Source organism: Lytechinus variegatus, chromosome 5 (genome assembly GCF_018143015.1).
Source record: "Lytechinus variegatus isolate NC3 chromosome 5, Lvar_3.0, whole genome shotgun sequence".
Taxonomy (NCBI): domain Eukaryota; kingdom Metazoa; phylum Echinodermata; class Echinoidea; order Temnopleuroida; family Toxopneustidae; genus Lytechinus; species Lytechinus variegatus.
Window position 1 is genome coordinate 45,887,909 of NC_054744.1, and position 22,270 is coordinate 45,910,178.

The 22,270-nt window shown below is 34.9% G+C and overlaps 2 protein-coding genes across 4 annotated transcripts in view; one reads left to right on the forward strand and one right to left on the reverse strand.

Moving 5' to 3' along the window:
• Positions 1 to 4,494, reverse strand: part of LOC121416280 (stAR-related lipid transfer protein 6-like) — a 40,299-nt gene extending 35,805 nt beyond the window's left edge. The window contains exon 1 of one of the 2 annotated variants that reach the window (XM_041609811.1): positions 4,183 to 4,494. The gene's annotated coding sequence lies outside the window, so the exon portion shown is untranslated. Of the gene's footprint in view, positions 1 to 1,049; positions 1,086 to 4,182 lie in introns of those variants that run through there. The other variant, XM_041609812.1, reaches the window with a different exon arrangement.
• A 1,443-nt stretch (positions 4,495 to 5,937) lies between these two features.
• The window catches only part of LOC121416281 (sorting nexin-24-like), a 30,043-nt gene continuing 13,710 nt past the window's right edge, over positions 5,938 to 22,270 (forward strand). For both annotated transcript variants that reach the window (XM_041609815.1, XM_041609816.1), the window contains exons 1-3: positions 5,938 to 6,046; positions 17,685 to 17,768; positions 22,129 to 22,233. In XM_041609815.1, coding sequence (XP_041465749.1) covers positions 5,984 to 6,046; positions 17,685 to 17,768; positions 22,129 to 22,233 — 252 coding nt within the window. In that variant the 5' untranslated portion in view covers positions 5,938 to 5,983. The remainder of the gene's footprint in view (positions 6,047 to 17,684; positions 17,769 to 22,128; positions 22,234 to 22,270) is intronic.

Sequence of the window (22,270 nt, forward strand, 5' to 3'; positions counted from 1 at the left end):
ACAATTGAAATGCCTTGGCCTTGGCCTTGAGGTTTTCAGGCCTTGGCCTTGGCCTTGGGTTTCCATGCCTTGGCCTCAGCCTTGGTTATTGAAGCCTTGGCCTTGGGTATTAAAGCCTTGGCCTTGGCCTTGGCCTTGGAGGTTTGAGCCTTGACTACAACACTGGTAGCAGTAGTAACAGCAGCAGCAGCAGTAGTAGTAGTAGTAGTAGTAGTAGTAGTAGTATAGTAGTAGTAGTAATAGTAATAGTAGTAGTAGTAGTAGTAGTAGTAGTAGTAGTAGTAGTAGTAGTAGTAGTAGTAGTATATTAGTAGTATAGTAGTAGTAGCAGTAGTAACAGCAGCAGCAGCAGCAGCAGCAGCAGCAGTAGTAATAGTAGTAGTAGTAGTAGTAGCAGCAGCAGCAGCAGCAGCAGCAGCAGCAGTAGTAGTAGTAGTAGTAGTAGTAGTAGTAGTAGTAGTAGTAGTAGTAGTAGTAGTAGTAGTAGTAGTAGTAGTAGTAGTAGTAGTAGTAGTAGTAGTAGTAGTAGTAGTAGTAGTAGTAGTAGTAGTAGTAATATTACGACTACTACTACTTGCCATTGTTACTGTTGTTCTTCGTGTTGTTGTGGTTGTTTTGTAGAATTTGCAGCTCTTCGTCGCTTAGACATAGCGGCTGAGGTGGTGAGTAGTGCTGCTTCTATAATAATATACTGACGTCACATCCCGGGTGTTTCATTTTCATTAAACATGGTGTAAAGCAGGCAGTTTATGTGTAAAGCCTTTCCAAATGTGATTTCCTCAACTTACACTACTCCGCAGCAAAGCAAACTTAGTAAGTGATAAAATGTGTGTATACCTTCACGATCGCCAGGTTTTAATGACTAATTTAACATTAGACAGTAACGTACCTGTTGATGGTGATATCATATTACGTAATGTGTAATTACTGAATCTCTGATTTCAGAGGTCAAGGTGGTTGAAGCAAGGTTCATATATGTTGATTTTTGGTTACTGCTTTATATTGACCGAATTATAATAACGTGGAAGAAATGGTTTTAATGTACTTACAGATTCGTAATGTTCCGTAATTGACGATGAATATGATGCTGATGAAAAGGTTCTCTGCCAAAAATATAAGAAAAGCAGCTGCTGCAAATCTTCAGAGACGATTGTAAACTGAACTGCGTTCTTTATTGCTCTTCAAAATATTGGTCATGCATGGTTCTATCAGCATGACATACTTACGAAGTCTAATTAATCTTGGTCATTAGGTTTCAAAAGTGCGTTAAACTTGGGCCAGTTATAAATTCTGTATCTTTTGGATTTAAGATTAACATGTTTGCACGTCCCACCCAACATGACCAAAGTGAGTTTGTAAAGGAAACGAGTCATATTCACACAAGCAAATACTTTAATGACAGTAAGGCGATAATAATGATGTTTATGTTCATTCAATTATTTAGCGACCGGAAAAAGCTAGTCCCCCCCTCCTCCTACCCCCCCCCAAAAAAAAATCATAAATGATAACAATAATAAAGTTAAAGAAAATAAATAGAAATAGATAAATGAAATATATTAGAAAAAGATCAATCAAAATAACGTGAATAAAATGTATTAATAAAAAAATGGAAATATAAATAGGCCCTATAATTACTAAAAAGAAATGGTATATGAAATAAAATGTAAACATCCTAATTGTGTTTGAAATTGGCAAAAAATCGATCAGATAATCAACCGAATACAATTAAAAATATCTTACATGCTCTATACATCCAACCCCTTCTGTCATCATTGTAGAAATGAATATATACAAAGTAGGGACAATTTACATGAAACAAGTAAAGAATCGTGTGAACAATGCTCTGTAAACAACCGTTCTGGTTTAATTATAACTTAGAGGTTCTCATTTGAACCTTAGCCAATCTAGCTTGTTATTAACTATTAAACGCGTTATCTGATGACTGAAAGAGAGTAGGTATTCAAGGTACCTTCCTCGCCATGGAACCATTATGGCCATTGCGTGACGTCATTCTCTGAATTATCATTTAGAGAAGCTTTTGTTTTATTCAATCGGTATCATGTAATAATGTAACACTATAATAATAATAGCAAGGCCCGCTGGGAGAACAGTTTTCAGAACTGAAGTGGCTTCCCTGAGTAAACAAGTGGAATGCCTCTGGCCGTCTCACCTGCATCACGCGATTCAATATAGCAGCAGTACTGACTTTGAAAACTACTATAAAATAATCATTCACAAAAACACCATTCATATGATGATACAATACTACATTTATTGACATTTGACCTTGATCATGTGATCTAAAACTTGTGATATTTGATTACCCCTATATCTACATGTTATACACTATATCTATAAATTTTGAAAGTTATGACAGCAATCTAATTATCACCTCTAAATTGGCCAAAGTTCAATTACCATAAATGACCTTTGACCTCTATCATGGGAAATGAAACTCACGCATGATGTGTAGTAATACTTGATTAACCTGATGTTCAAGTTTCATAAACTAGGTCCATATATTTTCTAAGTTATGATGACATTAAAAAACTTTAACCTTCGGTTAAGATTTGATGTTGATTTCCCCAACACGGTCTAAGTTCATTGACCCTAAATGAACTTTGACCCTCGTCATGTGACGTGAAACTAATGTAGGATGCTTGGTGATACTTGATTAACCTAATGACCAAGTTTCATGAACTAGGTCCATGTACTTTTTAAGTTATGCTTTCATTTCAAAAACTTAACCTCAGGTTAAGATTTGGTGTTGACGCCGCCGCCGCCGTCGGAAAAGCGGCGCCTATATTTTCACTCTGCTATGCAGGTGAGAAAATATATTATAATCATTATTAGCATTGTTATTATTATCATTGTCATCATCATTATTATTAATGATAACAACATTATTGTTGTTATTATTATCATTATTATTTACACAATTTCTGATAAAAACAGGAATAACTTCATTTACTTTATTTTTTAAGGCTGTATAGCTTGCGATTTCCAGTGGTCAAGTAGATGAAACAACCTGAAAAGTTAGCATATAAGGCGACATAGAACTGGGAAAAGAATGATTTTTTTTGGATGACGGTGTCGCGTCGTGTTGAAAGGAAAATCCTTCCATCGTACAAAGCCCACCCCCCCCCCCTTCCCGGTTTTGCAGAAATGTTGCATTATTTACGCCATTCCGATTAGTTTCACCGAAACTTGAATTTATATTCAACCTTCAAAAATCCATTTCATAGAGGCCATTTTTCGGATAGTTTTTTCAACACTAGGTTTACAACCAGTTGCATGGTCTAATATCATTCAGTCTAATGTCATTTCGTCTAAAGCCAATCAGTGCCGGGGAAAAAGTATGCAGCATTGTATTAAGTGCTTTATAAATATTGCATATTACTACTACTACTACTAGTACTACTACTACTACTATTAATAATGATAATGATAATAAACAAAAGGATAATAAAAATAATAATGATAATAGAATGATAGCAAATAATAGTAATAATGATGATACCAACATTTTCAAATCGCTCCGTCTAAATGCGGTCGCTTATGTCTAACTTTTCAAGGGATGGTAGTTTATATGGTAATATTTCAAAGAGTTATTGTAACTAGGGGTAGTTCCTTTGGCAATATGTAAGATCAAAGGTCAGATTTTTAAGATTATGAATTCCTTCAATATGGATTGGAAGACTTCCTTTGTAGGAGTAATGTCCATTTGATCATACAATTCTAGTGGATCAGTGCCCTGTGAAATGCAATCTTTGATTTTCAGCTTTCCGGTGATCATTACTGGTTTGCATCATCAGTTGTCATGGTTGTCCAACCAGTTATGGATTTTCTGAATACCCTATTATGTAAAGTTTATTGCTGAAATTTATTATAAAGCGCATGCATAAAACTTTATTGTATGGTATTTTTAGTTACTTATAATTATCATGATGACTGGCGAACAGACGACAGTACAGTACTCCGGGAAAGTCATATATATTTCAAGTCTTTTGGACTCAAGACGGTTTTCTTTGGCATACAGTACTCTGTATTTTTTACCCATATTGCTCTAGGAGAAGCCTCGACGGGTCTTTGACCTTTGCCCCCCTCCCCAAATTCTACGATAATAATATATTCTACTTTATTCTACTTTGATTATTTCAATGAATTCATACTGAGACTTACCTCTATAGCGCTTGGATCTAAATGATAATCTTTTGCGAGGCACTTCGTCCGAAAGGTCACTTGATGTGTGTATTACCATCATCATCATCACCATCCTCAATGCATCTCTGGATCAGAAGTATCCGGAAATGTAGAATTGAAACATGTTTAACACGAATGATTCTTGTAGTGGTGGTTTAACAGGATATCTAGGTAAGACATGTATAAAATGCAGGGGTTATTCAACGAATTACGTTGCACTGAAGCAATGCAAGCCAATCGATATTTTTTAAGGGAGTAATTCAGGTCTCCGGGAAACTATTCACGTCTCAAGTATCATCTCAGGGAAACAATAGTATCTACCGAACTAAGATCTACTGATCATCGGACATGTGAGGATAGGGATTGATCAAGTGTGGATTGTATCTGATCGAATTTTTTTCATGAGAGCTGAGTACCACCTTCAGCCAAGAATTGACATCAATATAATGACGTAAGCTTGGTAGACGGGATTGCGTTATCCTATAAAAGACTTTCATTTATTCTTATTGATTAGATCAACAATGTTTATGTCATCAGTTACCATGTGACATCCCCGCTTCCGTGTGTCCTATCAACGTGTTTCTTCTTTTCGCTATTATAGCATAGAGACGCTAGCTATACTGCTTGATCTGTTGAATATTTGCCCACATAATTATATTGGTGGGAGAATATTGTATTACGCAAAACGCGCAGATAGATCGAGCAAGAAAATTGTGAAATTACATGATACAGCAGACTAGTTTTGTTATAAGCCTAAAGGTATATTTCCCGAGATAGCACAATATGGCCAAAATAAATCTAGGGGCACAACATGGAGAAAATATTTTTTTTCAAAGTGACAAACAAAGTCTTTTTTACTTTAAAAAAGGGAAAAAACTGATAGATTTTGCACATATTCAACAAATAGTGTCATATTGCATCACCCTTTTCTTTTTTTCGTCTCCTTTTTCTTCTCTCAACGTGGAACGCTTTTTGGGTGGGTTTGCCTCACAAAGCCCCCCCCCCCCTCCCCCTTTCTATATCTCGTACGTCGCTCTCACGAACGACTCTTGGCGTTTGTACATGCCATTCGCAAGGGACTAGTAATTAAGGTGTAGGTACACAATGTTGGGTAAAAAAATTTAACGGGTGCCTTGAATTATGACCATCTTGCTACAGCATGAAATCGTTAGATGTCCTTGAATCTAACGAAAGAATACCTCAAAGCATTCCCTCGAAAAACGCACGAATTCTCATAGAGCCATTTTATAACCGAATTCCCAAGAAGGTCTTGTGTTGTTATTAAGGCTTGCCCCATCTACGAATCTCTACAAACTCCAGAAACATAATTTAAAAAAACAAAACGGAGCCCTGGGAAAAGAGGGGGGGGGGGAACGTAACTTTGAAAAGGAAAAAAGATGTCAGAAATATACATATATTTTTTGAATTTACAAAAATTTGGGTCCATATCATGTATGTGTTAACTCCTTCTGATTCTTTGCCCATATTGGGTGTTCACTAAAATATGATTTCTTGTAATGACAGTAAGGAAAAGAAAAATGGGCGCATAATCATGACATCATCAATATTCGTGACGTCGTGCAAAATAACAGGGACAGGGGGCGTGGAACGGTTTTGAAAGGGGGGCCGACCCGAAAAATAATCAAAATCAAATGGGTTGTCCATCGTCTCGTCGATCCGGCCGCGCCCGGATTGTGTAATAGAATGCCTTTCTCATCTTGGATATCTTACCGGTATTTGATTTGATCCGGTACCGATATTGGTAAAAAGCAGAAAGATTATGATTCAGGTGTCCATTCCCGGATTTCGGCAGATTGTCAGCGATGATGAGAGACCTTATACGGTGAGATTTTCTCAGTGTTGTGTAAATACGTTATTAGAAGGTTTACATCCTGGTAAATGATGTATTTTAGACCTAGCTTGTTTACAATATATTTTTGTTCAGTCCCAGATGTTGGAAATTTTGTGAGTAGTCTACCGTACTATTTTGTACATCTGACCACTCCTAGTAGTACCAATGAGGTCCAAACATTACATGTATGGACCACATAGGCGACATCAGTCCTAAAATTGGGTTAGAGATTTATGTGGATGTAAATTTATTGTAATTTCAACAACAGTACTAGCTGAATTTGAGGCTTTTGTTTAAATTTTGCTTTAATGAGATATTTATTTTTGAATAAGTAACAACAAATTGAAAGAAATGAAGGGGAACTTACATTTTGACGACTTTTTCCTGATTTTCTTGGCAGTTGTCCTTCACTTCTGACTCGCGATCGGACCTGATATGCAGATCACGTAATACGCGTTCTCGTCAGGTGATCGGTCGGTTATTCTTTTCGCCAGATGTTGATAATTATATATTTCATAACGCAGCGTTCATCGCAAATTTAGCTGAAAGAGATTGAAGTTGAACAGCGCAAGCTTTAATTTATTCAGAAATAACGTTTGATTGCACAAGTTTCGCCTCGGACATTTAGGATCATTTGGTCCCATATTGGCGTAACTACGGGGGGGGGCGGGGGTGTCCCTACCACCGTCCACACCGGGCGTCCACAAGCCAGCAATTATCTTTTTTCTCTCTTTTTTTTAACCAAAATGCTTCCCCCCAGAAAAAAAAAGAACCAGGGTTAAAGAGAAAGACAATTATGATAGAGGAACACAAAATACTTTATTTTTTCAGCTTTTACTGCATCGACTTATAATCAAATATTAAATGGGGCTTAGAACATTTTTTTAAAAAGTCAATTAAAAATATTCCGCTCTTCGGGATTTGAGCTTTCATGAAATATCAATCTTTTTCATGATTACCGAAAATACTTCAAATGTCCAAAAAAAAATTATCGGTGTATTAGCTGATACCTTGCGCCCGCCTTAATTATTTTAATGTTGAGATACTTTGCTTTAATTTAATGAATTCCTAAAAGCATTAATTCTCAGATCATTTGTCGCAATCGAATGATTCGATTGGTAAGCTAGTTGTATAATTATTATGATTCATGAATTGTTTAAAATGTGTCTCTCTATCAGTTTTGAATATTTAAAAAAATGTCAGCTCGTGCTTTTTGCTCGCAATATTTTGATTAGTAAGAAATTCTTGTGTATGCGAGTTTGATACATAAATAACTAGAGAGAGAGAGAGGGGGGGTGTCCCTCAGCTACTTGTCCTTGCTTATTCCATATTTTTTTATTATGCTCGTGTTGTGAGTATTTCAAAGTCTTCTTTTTCTCACCCTTTTTATTGTCTCGGGGCTTCCCTCTATTTCTTTGCTACGATGTATAGCCCATCTTACTTGTTCATTTTTTTATGTTCTCATTTCAATGAAAACATAATTATTAAACTGACGTACATTGTAGAAGACTTTACAACAAAATTTTGATATTGTTTTTTCTTGTTTGTTTGGCTTTCTTTTTTCTTCTCCTCAGTCCTTTTTCTAATTAGTTTCCCTTTCCTTATTTTATCTTATTTCATTTCATGAGGCATCCGCCAACTTATATACAACAACAAACGTTAGAGGCGGATATCCAGTAAGGGGGCGTGGTGGTGTGCCCTCTAAAAAGAGGAAAATAGGAAGGAAAAAAAGCAGGAAGGAGAAAAAATAAGAAAAAAAGACGATGATGGCAATGATGATAATGATGATGAAAATTATCTTGGTGAAGATGATAGTGGTGGTGATGGTGGCGGTGATGATGATGATGATGATGATAATGATGGTGGTAGTGGTGATAAAGATGAGAATGAAGTTGGTGACGATGATATGATGATGATGTAATTTTGTCTTTAAAAAAATAATAGTGCAAAGGCGAAATCATTTAAAGTTTATTATGAAAATAGCAGAAAAAAATAATTTGAAAAATTATACGTACATGTATGCGTATGGAAAATCCATCCCCCACCAAAAAAGAAAAAAAGTGAGATTTTGTTTTGTTATTTGTGACGGCGTAGGCCTATGCGAGCAGCTGTGTGATATAATTATGGTAAAAAAAAGTAAATGAAATGCCAAGAAATACATGATAATGACTTTTATTGTACATTCAGTATATCAGTAGATAAATTCATACTCGTTCCAAAAAAGAAGAAAGTGGGTATATTATGGACCATTAAAAATGGGCAGTTGCTCTATATATTATATTACATAGAATATATAGAGCAACTGCTCGTGTGTAGCGGTAAGTTATTCACCTGATCTACATAATTCATGCGGCGCACGGCGCGTGCGCAATGTTTAATAATTATTGCTGTGAATACAATGAATGTCATCAAAAACATAATCTCACAGATCAAATAGTGCCAGCTCGACGCGCAAAATGAGAAAAAAATATATATTTTCTGCCCTGATAATTTGATAACCCTAACCTAACCCAATTTCTAAGTATTTTTATCATAAACAGGATAACTATATACAATGATTGAAATTAACTTTATATTCTTTTGCGAACAAAATGAATATGAAAGACAGCTTTTTGATAAAGAACACGGTTTTAGAGCGTTAGAGCGCGATTTATACCTACAACCGCTAACATAGGCGGATCCAGGGGGGCCGAGGGGCCCGGGCCCCCCTATTGGCGGAGCAAAAAAAGAAAAAAAAGAAAGGAAAAAAGAAAAGGAAGGGAAAAGAGAGGAAAAAAGAAGAAAGGCAAACATAAGAGGAGGAACATGATTAAATGAAATAACATCAGGGGAAGACTCTGAAAATAATTTTTTTTTAAATCTATTTGTTAGGATACAAAATTTTCGCTCGCGCTTCGCGCCTTATTGTCTTTTAGGGTATTTGCATATCTTGCTCAATATGGAGCTTGAAAAATCAAACTTTGAAGTCATTATACAAAACATATTTCAGCTGGGAAATTGAACTTTCATTATTTTGTTTCATTTACAAATTGATTTTTAAAAAGTGCTCTGTAAAAATGTCTGTGTTATCGTCTGAACATTATCATTTTCTGCTTGCGCTGCGCGCTCGCAAAATTTGAATTTTCAGGTACGTATTATTTTCCTGTATTCCATAAAGTTCTCAAAAAGTTCCCTATTCAGGTCAGATTGTTAAAACGTATCAGCTAGCGCCGCACGCTAGCATTTTGATTAGTCGGTTATGTATATCCCAATATTAATTCTAAATCAAACTAATTTGATGACAGTTTATCAAAAAATTCGACTCGCGATTTCTGCTCGCATTGATAGATATATAATGCCTCTTATGCATAATTACAAAGTGCTTTAAATGTCCAGTTTTCAGGCCATAATATTAACACATTTCGCGCTCCCATGCGAGAGAAATAGGAAGATGGTCATCATTTTCATATGATGACATAATGCCCTCATAGCATGTTCCGGTCCTATGTAAAAACTCAAAGTAATAAAAATAAAATACATTAGCTCTTTTTTAACTGTGATCCATCACAATTCACAATTTTCCCACAAAGTGTTTGCATTACAGAGCTTAAATTCACCCTTTGTTATATCATATATTTTTAGCTCGCGCTTTGCGCTCTCTTTATTGATTTTCATGATAAGAAAGTTACTTAGAATACCCAAATTCTAGGTCGAAATCTAAAACACACGTTAATTCAGATACGCAGATTGTTCTCTATTTAAATCATTATCCAGTTTCAGATCACAATATCAAAAAGTGTCTGCTCGCGGATAAATAACTTATCCTTTTCATGATAAAACATGAATAGTGCGTCCAGAATTTTTCCCCATAATTTTGTTTACCCATCACATTTCTCCCTATTTTCTCCTCCCTTTTATTTTCCATTAATTTTTCTTTCGTTCACTTTATTTATGTCCTCTTTTCCCATAATTTATTTTACCCATCACATTTCTCCCTATTTTCTCTTCCCTTTTATTTTCCATTAATTTTTCTTTCGTTCACTTTTTTTCTGTCGCCTTTTCCCTTCTAAGTTCTATTTTTTTTCTCGTCTCACCGCTTTTCCTCATCCCCAGCCCTCGATCGACGCCCGTGCAGATTCGCAAACAATATCAAGAGTATGTCTACTTGCAAGGGCGGAAATCTCTCCCCAAAGGTAGGGGGACCAGGGGCTGGAAAATTTGACAAGCAAAAAACAAACAAAAAAAAAAGGTTTATCACCCTCTAAAGAAGGTCATCTTGACCAAAAGAAATTTGACAAGCAAACAAGCAAAAAAAAGGGGGCATGCCAAAAGTAAGATCGTCTCTTCCAAAATACATTTCGATTTTGAACGAAATGACCAAAAATAGTAGGGGGACATTTCATAATGTGCCCCCTACTATTTTGGGTGAGGGGACATGTCCCCCGGCCCTGGGGTTTGCGCCCATGTGGGTGGGGGTGTTGCGCCTCCCTATCGGGATCATATCACAGCGAGTATACACTCTTCCATATGGAAGAGTGTTTACTCACTGAGATTTCGATCTCACATATAATTTTATAAAAAAAAATAGAACAGCTACGCCTTGAACACAGGCCAAAATGCCTAACGATTTCTCCGCGGCATTAACAACTCTCGTAAAGGGCGCTCCATTTATAAATAAAGTTGCATGAACAGCTGTCTATGGCGACTAAATTTAACGCGGAATTGTAGCCAGCAGCGTGGGAAATTGGCAGAAAATTCAAGAAGAGAACCGGTGAGTACCGATTTAACAGTATTCATGTATTAAGTAATATTTGTTTAATCATAAGAATAATTTTTTTTAACGGAAAGAAAGCTTAGTTCTAAGCTAGGGCGGCCCAAATGCACGTGAGTGGAGTCCCAGTTTCTTAACATGGGTAAGTATTGCGGTGTCGCCTAGAGTGCATCTGACATACGTTAGATAGATGTGTGTGCGGATGTCTAACCTTTATATTTAGGCCTTTATAACATGCCTTAAGTTATACAGGTCCATTACTACTTAAGTTAAAATTTATACTACTTCATGAGTAATGAAACATCTAAAGGCCACTGCACAGTGCACACCTTACGACTGTTCGCGATCCGATTTTGGAACAAATTGCATTTTGCTCATTTTCTAAAGATGTGAATGGAACATATAATTTTATTTTAGGTTAAAATTAATTGAAAGAATAATATGATAACCATTTTGAGAGACTGCAAGCCCTTATTTTGGAGTAAAGCCAAATTAGTGTCAAATCGTAGCCAATCGTACGAGCTGCTATGACGTCATTACGACTACTAGATATTGAATTCGCTTTTATTCTAAGAAAGATGATACGATAGTATAGTCACAGATTTGAACATAGGCACTTGTTCATTGCTACCACCCTGCCTGTGGTGATCTACAGGTAGGACTATGGTATGCCAATGTTGTACAGAGCACACACTTCAAAAAATCATTAAAATATCACTTTTGTGACCAAAATTACTAATTTTCATACAGTTGCAATTTATTTTTCATTAGTAACTTGGGAATAATTTTTGTATTCACCAGAGCGCTCAAAGACTTGAATTTTCATTTTATTTTTGTGTATGCCCTCTATTGGTGGAAAGTAATATAGCAAGAAAATTTTCAAATTTTGATCTCTATTTTTAGTTAAGGAAAAAATGATTTAAAGAATCAAATTGAAATAAGAGCCAAGTAGTATGAATAATAGGTGTAAAGAAAACTGTCAGTGTATAAAAAAATCAAACATTTGCCCCAAAGAAAAAGAGAAAATAAGCCAAACATTGCCACCCTTACTTTGCCACACATGGAGATATAACTGAGAACAAGGTTATATTATAACCTTGTTCATTGAATGAGTGAACATAGGTATTCATACGAGGATTTAGAACATTACACAGTAAGATATTCCAAGTCTCAATATTAGCATCAAATTCTACCACATAAAATGAAATCGGGTCGCAGACCAGTCGTAAGGTGTGCGGTCGCCTTTAGAATAAGCGTTAGGAGGACGAGGCCGATATAATATGAATAAATTTGAGGACTCCATGAAAGGCATGATGATTTTTTTCATATTTTGACACTTCTTCATCATGGAGCACTGAACCGCCTCCCATGTATGTATAAGAGACACATGTAAACAAAGATGGATTTCCCTAGAATTTTTTTAAAATTTTGCTTAATTTCACAAAATCGTTAAGTGCACATCCTGATTTTTTACAATGTATGCAAATGAGGGAACTAATATGGCGTCATCCACTCACTATTTCTTTTCTATTTTATTATATGAAATGTGAAATATTCTAATTTCCCCCTCATTGTCATTTGAAAGAAAGTTTTGTTCCTCTGAACATGTGGAATTACCATTGTTTTAACATTTCATGACCAGTTCATTCAAGTGGTCAAATTTGTGAAAATTGAAATATTGTATAATTCAAACAATTAACTCTTACTGTGCCAATACGAATATGGCCACTTCAGTTCAGTAAACTGTTTTCCCAGCGGGCCATGCTATATAGTTTTTCCCGTCCAATTTCATCAAAATTTCAACCAATATAGTGATGTAATAGTTCAATTTGAAACTAATTTGAATGACCTATGAGATCATCATTTTAAAGGACAATTCCACCCCAACAAAAACTTGATTTGAATAAAAAGAGAAAAATCCAACAAGCATAACACTGAAAATTTCATCAAAATCGGATGTAAAATAAGAAAGTTATGACATTTTAAAGTTTCGCTTCATTTCACAAAACAGTTATATGCACATGTCGGTCGGTATGCAAATGAGGGAACTGATCACATCACTCACTCACTATTTCTTTTGTATCTTATTATATGAAATATAACATAATTTGATTTTCTCGTCATTGTCATGTGAAATGAAGTTTCATTCCTCCCTGAACACGTGGAATTCCATTATTTTAACATTTTGTGCTTCAGGCAAGGAGGTCCTTATGATCAAATTTGTAAAAATTGAAATATTGTATAATTCAAACAATAAAAAACATAAGAAATAGTGAGTGAGTGACATCATCGACTCTCTCATTTGGATGTACCTGGCTCGTTCATATAACTATTTTGTTAAAAAAATAACTTTGAAATGTCATAACTTTCTCATTTTACATCCGATTTTTGATGAAATTTTCAGCATTGTGCTTCTCTGATTTTTCTATATTGATTCAAATCAACATTTTTTCTACGGTGGACTTGACCTTTAAATAGCCAAATACTTCATTCAATTGAATTCACTTGGCACGCGATCTCACGGTTATCTCATTTAAACAAGTATAAAGAACGATTAAATTAAATTGCTGAAGAAGTGTTTTCAAATTCGCCCCGACACCCTCCTTACGAATGTTTAGGAATTCAAAATCATTTATAGGATACGGACAGTGTTTTCGTCGCTTTCTTGTTTACTTCTTTTGAATGATTATGGAAATGGATTTTACCTCTAAATTGGATGTTTACAATTTTACTAAAATGTTCCATCCATCGGAAAAACCATCATCGGAACAATTCGGTTTTTTTCCACTTTCATAACTATCATGACTATAGACTGTGGTCAATACCATGTTTCCCATCCCTTCCAAACCGATACAAAAAAAATAAAAAAAAGAACAAGATGATGAATAAAAAATACCTACCATTGGTTTAGGTCATCCACCCACTCACTGGCGGATCCAGGGGGGGACAGCCGGCTCGTGCCCCCCCCCCCCTTTGAGAGCCACAATTTTTTTTTTTGCTCGTCAAATTCCTAGGGAAAATGTGCCTTTCCCTTTCGGGAAATCCTGGGTCCGCCCCTGCACCCACTCATTAATCACTAAAAGAATTACCGTTTACAATCATATTCTATAAATGTTACATGAATTACGTCTTTATCAAACATAATGGAATAAAATAATTCTAACTGAAAAGGTCAGAAAAAGATAGTGTAAGGTTTAAAATAAAATGTATAACTTACAAAAATAAACACAGGAACATGTTACCTGAATTTGGACGCTTAGAGTGCAAATATGTGTGCCGATAAATGAAATTGAATCCTAAATTGACCGAAACGTAAGCAGAGACTGATTTTAAAACGGTCATAACTCTTTACCCGTACATTGTATAATGAAACCTTCTATACATGAAATGATACATGGTTCATGGACTTAATGATCGTGTTATTATCTTTCTTATTTGCGTTTAAGAAAAATGAGAAAAATGTAATATTTTACATCGTTTTTTTTTCAGTAAGTAAAACCTAGAAATTATAATTTTATGAACATTTCAACGAGCAAATAACCTGATGAATTGTAGAGATACAAAAAAATTAAGAAGATAAAATGAAAGTTCAATGTTTACCCTTTTAAATGACGTAGATATTGATGAAATTGAACGAACAGAAATAACCAAAAATAATGCTCTTTTGAATGAAATACTATTTTGCTATTTAAGTTGCTTCCTCTGAAGAATACACACACAATTGAAAGCATTCTTTTCAAAAAAAGGGCATAGTCTTAGATCAAGTGACCAATCACAGAACAGCTGCGATGCCCAGCGAACACACACAATAATATATCAGAACCCTGTATCTTCAAAGTGTGGCCAACTGTAACCTTTCATTCGTGTAGTCTTCAAAATAAGACCCTGTGGTTTTTTTTATTCGTAGTGTAACAAAGTTATTGCCAGTCAGAAGGAGACAAAATATAAAATTAAAGATGATATATCAAAATATAGATAAAGAGGGATCGGACAGATTCACTACTAACAAGTTTGGGGTATAAAATCCCACAAAATGATATGGGCGTTCTTGGCAAAGTACAAAAAAGCAAGAAAAAAAGCGTTTATTTTTTGTGAATCAAAGAAGAGGAAATGCAGATTAGTTACAAACAAAAAATCAATACAAATTTTCAAAAAAGAAAATAGGCCTATTTGTTCTGTATTACTGGTCTGACCAATGTAGCCACCTGTTAACATTCTCCGCGACTACATTCTTTTGTTCATGCCACCAAGTCATGAACAATAGATGCCCAGACTCTCTTTCATGAGGAATCTCTAATCCGCGCTCCCTCCTGACCTATTATCTAGGAGAGCAATTTAGCACAGGATGTTCTTAGAAATCGGGGCTCACGCACGTCTTTTGATTTGACTATTCAATACTTTCAAATGTTCCAATATTTATTTCTTGTTACATAATACTTTTTTGTGGGTGAACCACGTAAAAATAAAACAATTAGCCCCCCCCCCTTCATAAAAATCCGGCATCCACCCAGGGTCTCCCCAGCTCGTAGCACTATCCGTGGTAAAAAAAAGAATAATTTGTTCAGATGACATAATGTACAATATATGAGAAATGTAATATTCAACCTGTTATCGTCATCATTTTCATTTCTACTCTCTGAAGTCGTTTTAAAATCTACTTGATAGTGAAGTCAATCCAGCAACTAACAGGTCGGTCTGATCGGTTTTGTTAATGTACATGTACATGTATGGCAGCTGTTCCGCCCTAACCCTTTCTTTCTTTTCCTCAAAACATCTGATATTGCTTTGCATACTCCGTTTCCATTTTCTATTACCAATGGTCAGATGGTTGGATTTAGTAAAGGAAAAACATCCACTTTGAAAAAAGAGATAAATCTTTAGAGGAATAAAGCGTTATTATCGGCAGTTTTAATTATCACAATTTTTGCTTCTTCCTATTTTATTCGAGGAGAATATTGAACGATTCATATCTTTGTGAGAAGTTTGAATATGATACTGATAAGCATAACAATGTCAATCATTTCTTTAAAAATGGTTTGGGTTATAAAAAGACAAACGAATATGACCCGTTATTTACCTGATCTTAAGTTTATGAAGAGAGAGTTTGGCTGCAGAAGAAATGCAATTGATATAATCACAACAATTATTTTTGAATAATAATCATAATGATGATGACTCTGATGGCAATAACATTAAAGGGATTAAAGGAAAATATTCATATCTTTATACATAGAGTAGAATTCACTGAGCAAAATGCCGAAAATTTCATCAAAATCGGATAACAAATTATAAAGTTATTGAAATTTAAAATTTAGTAATATTTTGTGAAAAAGAGTCGTCATGAATATTCATTAGGTGGGCTGATGATGTCACATCCCCACTTTCCGTTTTCTTATGTTATTACATAAAATCATAATTATTTCATTATTTCATACTTGTGTGAATAATATGTCTCCCTTATAATGAAATACATGTAGGTTGCAGCAATAAATATCTAAATCATGCATTAAAACAGTTGTCAATTCAATTTTTCTAGTGCTTGGAGGAAAAAAGATTGAATAAACCTAATTTCATATAATAAAATACAACAGAACAAGTGAAGATGTGACATCATCAGCCCACCTAATGAATATTCATGACGACTGTTTTCACAAAATATTGCTAAACTTTAGAATTCAATAACTTTGTTATTTTGTTATCCGATTTTGATGAAATTTTTCAGTATTTTGCTCAGTGAATTATGCTCTATTTATAAAACTATAAATACTTTCAGCCCAGACAATCCCTGTAGTAATAAGAAGAAAAAGGTGAAGGAGAAGAATAATGATAATGATAATAATAATGACGATAACAATTATGATAATAATGATTATGATAATAGTAATACTAATAATGATAATAATAATAACAATAATAAATAAATAATGAGTGTGATTATTGCAGTGCGCAGACGAGAGTTGGGAATGACAGCCTTCTTTACTCATATATTTATAACGAGAAGAATTTTGTAAGAATGCTAAAAACAAAGTATAAGACCTTTTCCCCGCCCCCCAAAAAAGATCCCCCCAAACCGTGCACATTTGCAGGCAGAAAAACCTTGAGACAAGAATACTACCATACCGGCCTGCAAAAGACCCGATCGATAGCTCATGAATATTCATGTAACAATAGCGAATGGGCGAGTAGTGTTGGGTGAGGAACATCTTACCGCTTTGTCATTGGTCAATTCCGAGCTTAATGCCTTCACACATTCGCCTTTGATCTGCCCATAGAAGTATGTGTATTGCTACACACAACCGTTATATCACACGTGTCTATAGGGGAAATCTTGATTCAGATCGTGGCAATATCCGAAATCAACTCTTCAAAATAATGATGCAAAAATACAATTTTACTCAAAAAATGTTTACGTAAACCACTATTTTTTATATGATAAATTGAATTGTGAATTAATTGCCAGTATAACAACATAAAAAACACAGAATATGGTGTTGATTTTCTGGGTGTAAAATTGGTTAAACAAAAAAAAAGTTATTGGGCACGTATAAGTGCCAATGGCACGAGAGGGCTAAGGGCACGCATAGCTGCCAATGGCATTTAAAGAGTTTAAAAAAACAAAAGAAATGTTGAGTGAGCAACATCATCAACTCTCTCATTGCATGCAACTGACTCGTTCATGTAACTTTTTTGTGAAAAAGTAAGCAAAACGTTAAAATGTCATAACTTTCTTATTTTACATTCAAATTTGAGGAATTTTTCAGTGTTATGTTTGTTGGATTTTTCTCGTTTTATTCTAATCAACATTTTCTGAGGTGGACTTGACCTTTAAATACAATTGGAAATATTTTTGTAATAATTTTCTCTTTTTGTTTGAAACAGGTATATCAGATCAATGTCAAAGTATCAGGAAGAATCCATTCAATTGACAAGAGATACAGAGAGTTTCATGCCCTTCATAAACAGGTTCGTGGAATCTAACAAATCATTTTATTTCAAGTCATGATTAGAGAATGGATTTTCTGAAGTTAATTTGAATATATTTATATCTTATAAAGCTTTAGATGATATATTTTGTTACACATGGAAGCACACTAAGGATCTTAGATAGAAATCTCAAAAGATTACAAAAATAAAAAAAGAATACTCTCCCATCTGTCCATAGCATTGAATAGATCCGATTTGAAGTGGTTACCATGCATACCAACAGGTCAAATAAAACCAAAAATTTTAGACCTACCACAATCAGCAGTTGAAATTGGCTCATAATCTCAAATCATTTGTTTTTGGCATTCAAATTTACAAATTTTCGTTTTAAAATTGTCCATCTTTATTTTTCTTCATTTTTAAAAATCCTTTCTTTATATTCTTTAGCAAATTGAGATCTATACTATTATGTCATCTTTATAAAAATTTTATTAATATTTGAGGACTAGGTTCAGATTTTTTGTAGATTAGATTGGATTTGCAGTTAAGTTAAACGCAAGTTGGACAATGTTTTTCTTTTTTTACAGAAAACTTTTCACTCATTTCTTCATTTTTCATTTCATATATGTTGTTTCATTTAGTTATTTATTATTTTGTCTCTTATACTGCTGTGATTTGATATTTATTTAATTTTTGTCTCACCTGCATAGCAGAGTGAGAATATACATTAAGGTGCCGCTTTTCATTAGGTGGCGGCGGCGTCAACACCAAATGTTAACCGAAGGTTAAGTTTTTGAAATGACAGCATAACTTAGTGTGTATATGGACCTAGATCATGGAAGTGGGCCATAAGATTAATTAAGTATTACCGAACATCTTGCTTGAGTTTCAGGTCACATGCCCAAGGTCAAAAGTCATTTAGGGTCAATGAACTTTGACCATGTTGAGAGAATCAACATCAAAATCTTAACCTAAGGTTAAGTTTTTGAAATGTCATCATAACTTAGAGTGTATATGGACCTAGATCATGGAAGTGGGCCATAAGATTAATTAAGTATTACCGAACATCTTGCTTGAGTTTCAGGTCACATGCCCAAGGTCAAAAGTCATTTAGGGTCAATGAACTTTGACCATGTTGAGAGAATCAACATCAAAATCTTAACCTAAGGTTAAGTTTTTGAAATGTCATCATACCTTAGAGTGTATATGGACCTAGATCATGGAAGTGGGCCATGAGATTAATTAAGTATTTACCAAACATCTTGCTTGAGTTTCAGGTCACATGCCCAAGGTCAAAAGTCATTTAGGGTCAATGAGCTTTGACCATGTTGAGAGAATCAACATCAAAATCTTATCCTAAGGTTAAGTTTTTGAAATGTCATCATAACTTAGAAAACATGTTCACCTAGTTCATGAAACTTTGACATAAGGTTTATAATCAAGTATTACCGAACATCTTGCTTGAGTTTCAGGTCACATGCCCAAGGTCAAAAGTGGAGCATGATTTGCAATTATCAGCATGAACTCACAATCTAAGCTGGAATGACACACCATTAAAAGTGGATGAAAACACTTTGTCTTGATTATTAATGAAAATTGTCTGATTTATTGATTTTTGTCTCACCTGCGAAGCAAAGTGAGACTATAGGCGCCGCTTTTCCGACGGCGACGGCGGCGGCGGCGTCAACATCAAATCTTAACCTGAGGTTAAGTTTTTGAAATGACGTCATAACTTAGAAAGTATATGGACCTAGTTAATAAAACTTGGCCATAAGGTTAATCAAGTATTACTGAACATCCTATTAGAGTTTCATGTCACATGACCAAGGTCAAAGGTCATTTAGGGTCAATGAACTTAGACCATGTTGGAGGAATCGACATCGAAATCTTAACCTGAGGTTAAGTTTTTGAAATGTCATCATAACTTAGAGAAAATATATGGACCTAGTTCATGAAACTTGGACATTAGGTTAATCAAGTATCACTGAACATCCTACATGAGTTTCACGTCACATGACCAAGGTCAAAGGTCATTTAGGGTCAATGAACTTTGGCCGAATTGGGGATATCTGTTGAATTCCCATCATAACTTTGAAAGTTTATGGATCTGATTCATGAAACTTGGACACAATAGTAATCAAGCATCACTGAAAATTTTGTGCAAGTTTCAGGTGTCATGATTAAGGTCAAAGGTCATTTAGGGTCAATGAACTTTTGCCGAATCGGGGGTATCTGTTGAATTACCATCATAACTTTGAAAGTTTATTGGTCTAGTTCGTTAAACTTGGACATTAGAGTAATCAAGTATCACTGAACATCCTGTGCGCGTTTCAGGTCACATGACCAAGGTCAAAGGTCAATGAACTTTGGCCGAATTGGGTGTATCTGTTGAATTACCATCATAACTTTGAAAGTTTATGGATCTGATTCATGAAACTTGTACATGTATAAGAGTAATCAAGTATCACTGAACATCCTGTTCGAGTTTCAGGTCACATGATCAAGGTCAAAGGTCATGTAAGGTCAATGAACTTTGGCCATGTTGGGGTTTTTTGTTGAATAACCATCATATCTCTGTAAGTTTATTGGTCTAGTTCATAAAAAGTGGACATAAGAGTAACCATGTATCACTGAACATCTTGTGCGAGTTAGAGTAGTATTCAAAGTCAGCACTGCTGCTATATTGAACCGCGTGATGCAGGTGAGACGGCCAGAGGCATTCCACTTGTTCATTTTTTAGATATTCAGCTATATTTTCAAGGTCATTATCATTTAATAAAATTTACTTTAACTGTGGATCCTTCAAGAACTCATTACAGACTACAAATACAGCAAATATCAACCTGATCAGGTATTCTCTTTACGAGAAAATCCGTTTTGAAATGTGTTGCGAAGAAGTACAAGCATGATTTGAATATCCTACTTATGAAGCACAAATAGCTATATTTGGAATAATTTCAAGGTCAAATGATATGGTTTTGAGTTCATATATTTTATGTTGCTAAAAGTTGAACATGTCTTTCAATTTTTGGCTTAAACTCACCCTTAGTATTGAAATGACACCCATTTGAAACTCAATGTAAACACACTTGAATGCCATATGATTCTGGAAAATTAACCAATTTATTGTTTTTATTGAATTTCAGGTGTGTTTTCAAGGTCATTACCAACAATACAAACTAATTCTGAAGATATATCATTTTAATACTAATTACAGACTATCATCACAGAAGATATCACTGTCTTTTGGCTCTTCATCTTTGAGTTATCACAATTTCAAAAGTGTTGAAAAGCATGTATGTGTCATTTAACATTAAGTTTAGGATGTGTACGACCATTTTGGAATGGGTAAATCAGCCACTAAACATTCTGGTAGCAAAATTTCTGAAGTAACACTTGAAAATATGGGTAAATGTCTATCAAAACACAGAAATTGGTCCCCTTTCTTAATGGGACGGGAGGTGACCTTGAACTTGGCATCTTTTGAAAAAAATCCAACTTTGAGGGCGCCCTACAAGAAAACAACGCACACTCTTAGGTCAATAGTTTGTATTTCTGTTGAGTATATGAAAATCCATAAACGTGCATAATATTTGGTTCTAAGCTAAATTAGTTTTGGATTTATGAGCCTCCAAACATGCTTCTGAAATTATTGACATGGAAACACCATTTTCGGTGACCTCGTGTGAAATCCGGTCAACAGATCTGCGCTATAGTATACTCTGCACGTTTAGACCAAAAAGTTCTTCCAATTTACTTAAAATGAAGACTGTAACCAGGCAAACTTTGCTGCAGTAGTCAATCAAAAATAGGCAATTTTATTTAAAATAATTTCTTTGAGTGCGCATTGGTTGCTATGGGAGGCCGTTGTAGCAACATTTGGTGCAAGTTTAAAGAAAATCGTAGAGGGTCAGGTGACAAATTGTCTGAAAATTGGTTGATTTGACGTATATTGACCCAAGAGTAATCAAGTATCACTGAACATCTCATGCTCGTGTTAGGTCACATGACCAAATTCAAATGTCATTGAACTTTGGGCATTTTGGAAGTAATTATATAATTGCTGTCATAACTTTCAAAGTTTATAGGTATTGTTTATAAAATGTGGATAGAGGGGTAATTAAGTTTCACTCTCAAGTCTTAGGTCGCATGATCAAGAGCAATTGTCATTTATTGTCAATGAACACAGTATTGTACATATCATTATATGAATGGTGTTTTTTGTGAATAGTTATTTTGTAGTTGTTTTCAAAGTCAGCACTGCTGCTATATTGAATCGTGTGACGCAGGTGAGACTGCCAGAGGTGCTCCACTTGTTGTTATTTACATTCTTTCTTATCTTGTCTACATGTGAATGTATGGCGATAATTATGTTTCTCATTATACATTTATTGCCTAGGTGAAAAAGAAATTTGACACTCCAGATTTCCCGCCCAAGAAAGTGCGTCAGCTGAGCTCCAGAGGGATGGAGCAAAGGAGGGTCGCATTGGAAGCTTACCTTCAGGTGAGGAACTAGCAACAGGGGGGTAAATTTGCATCCT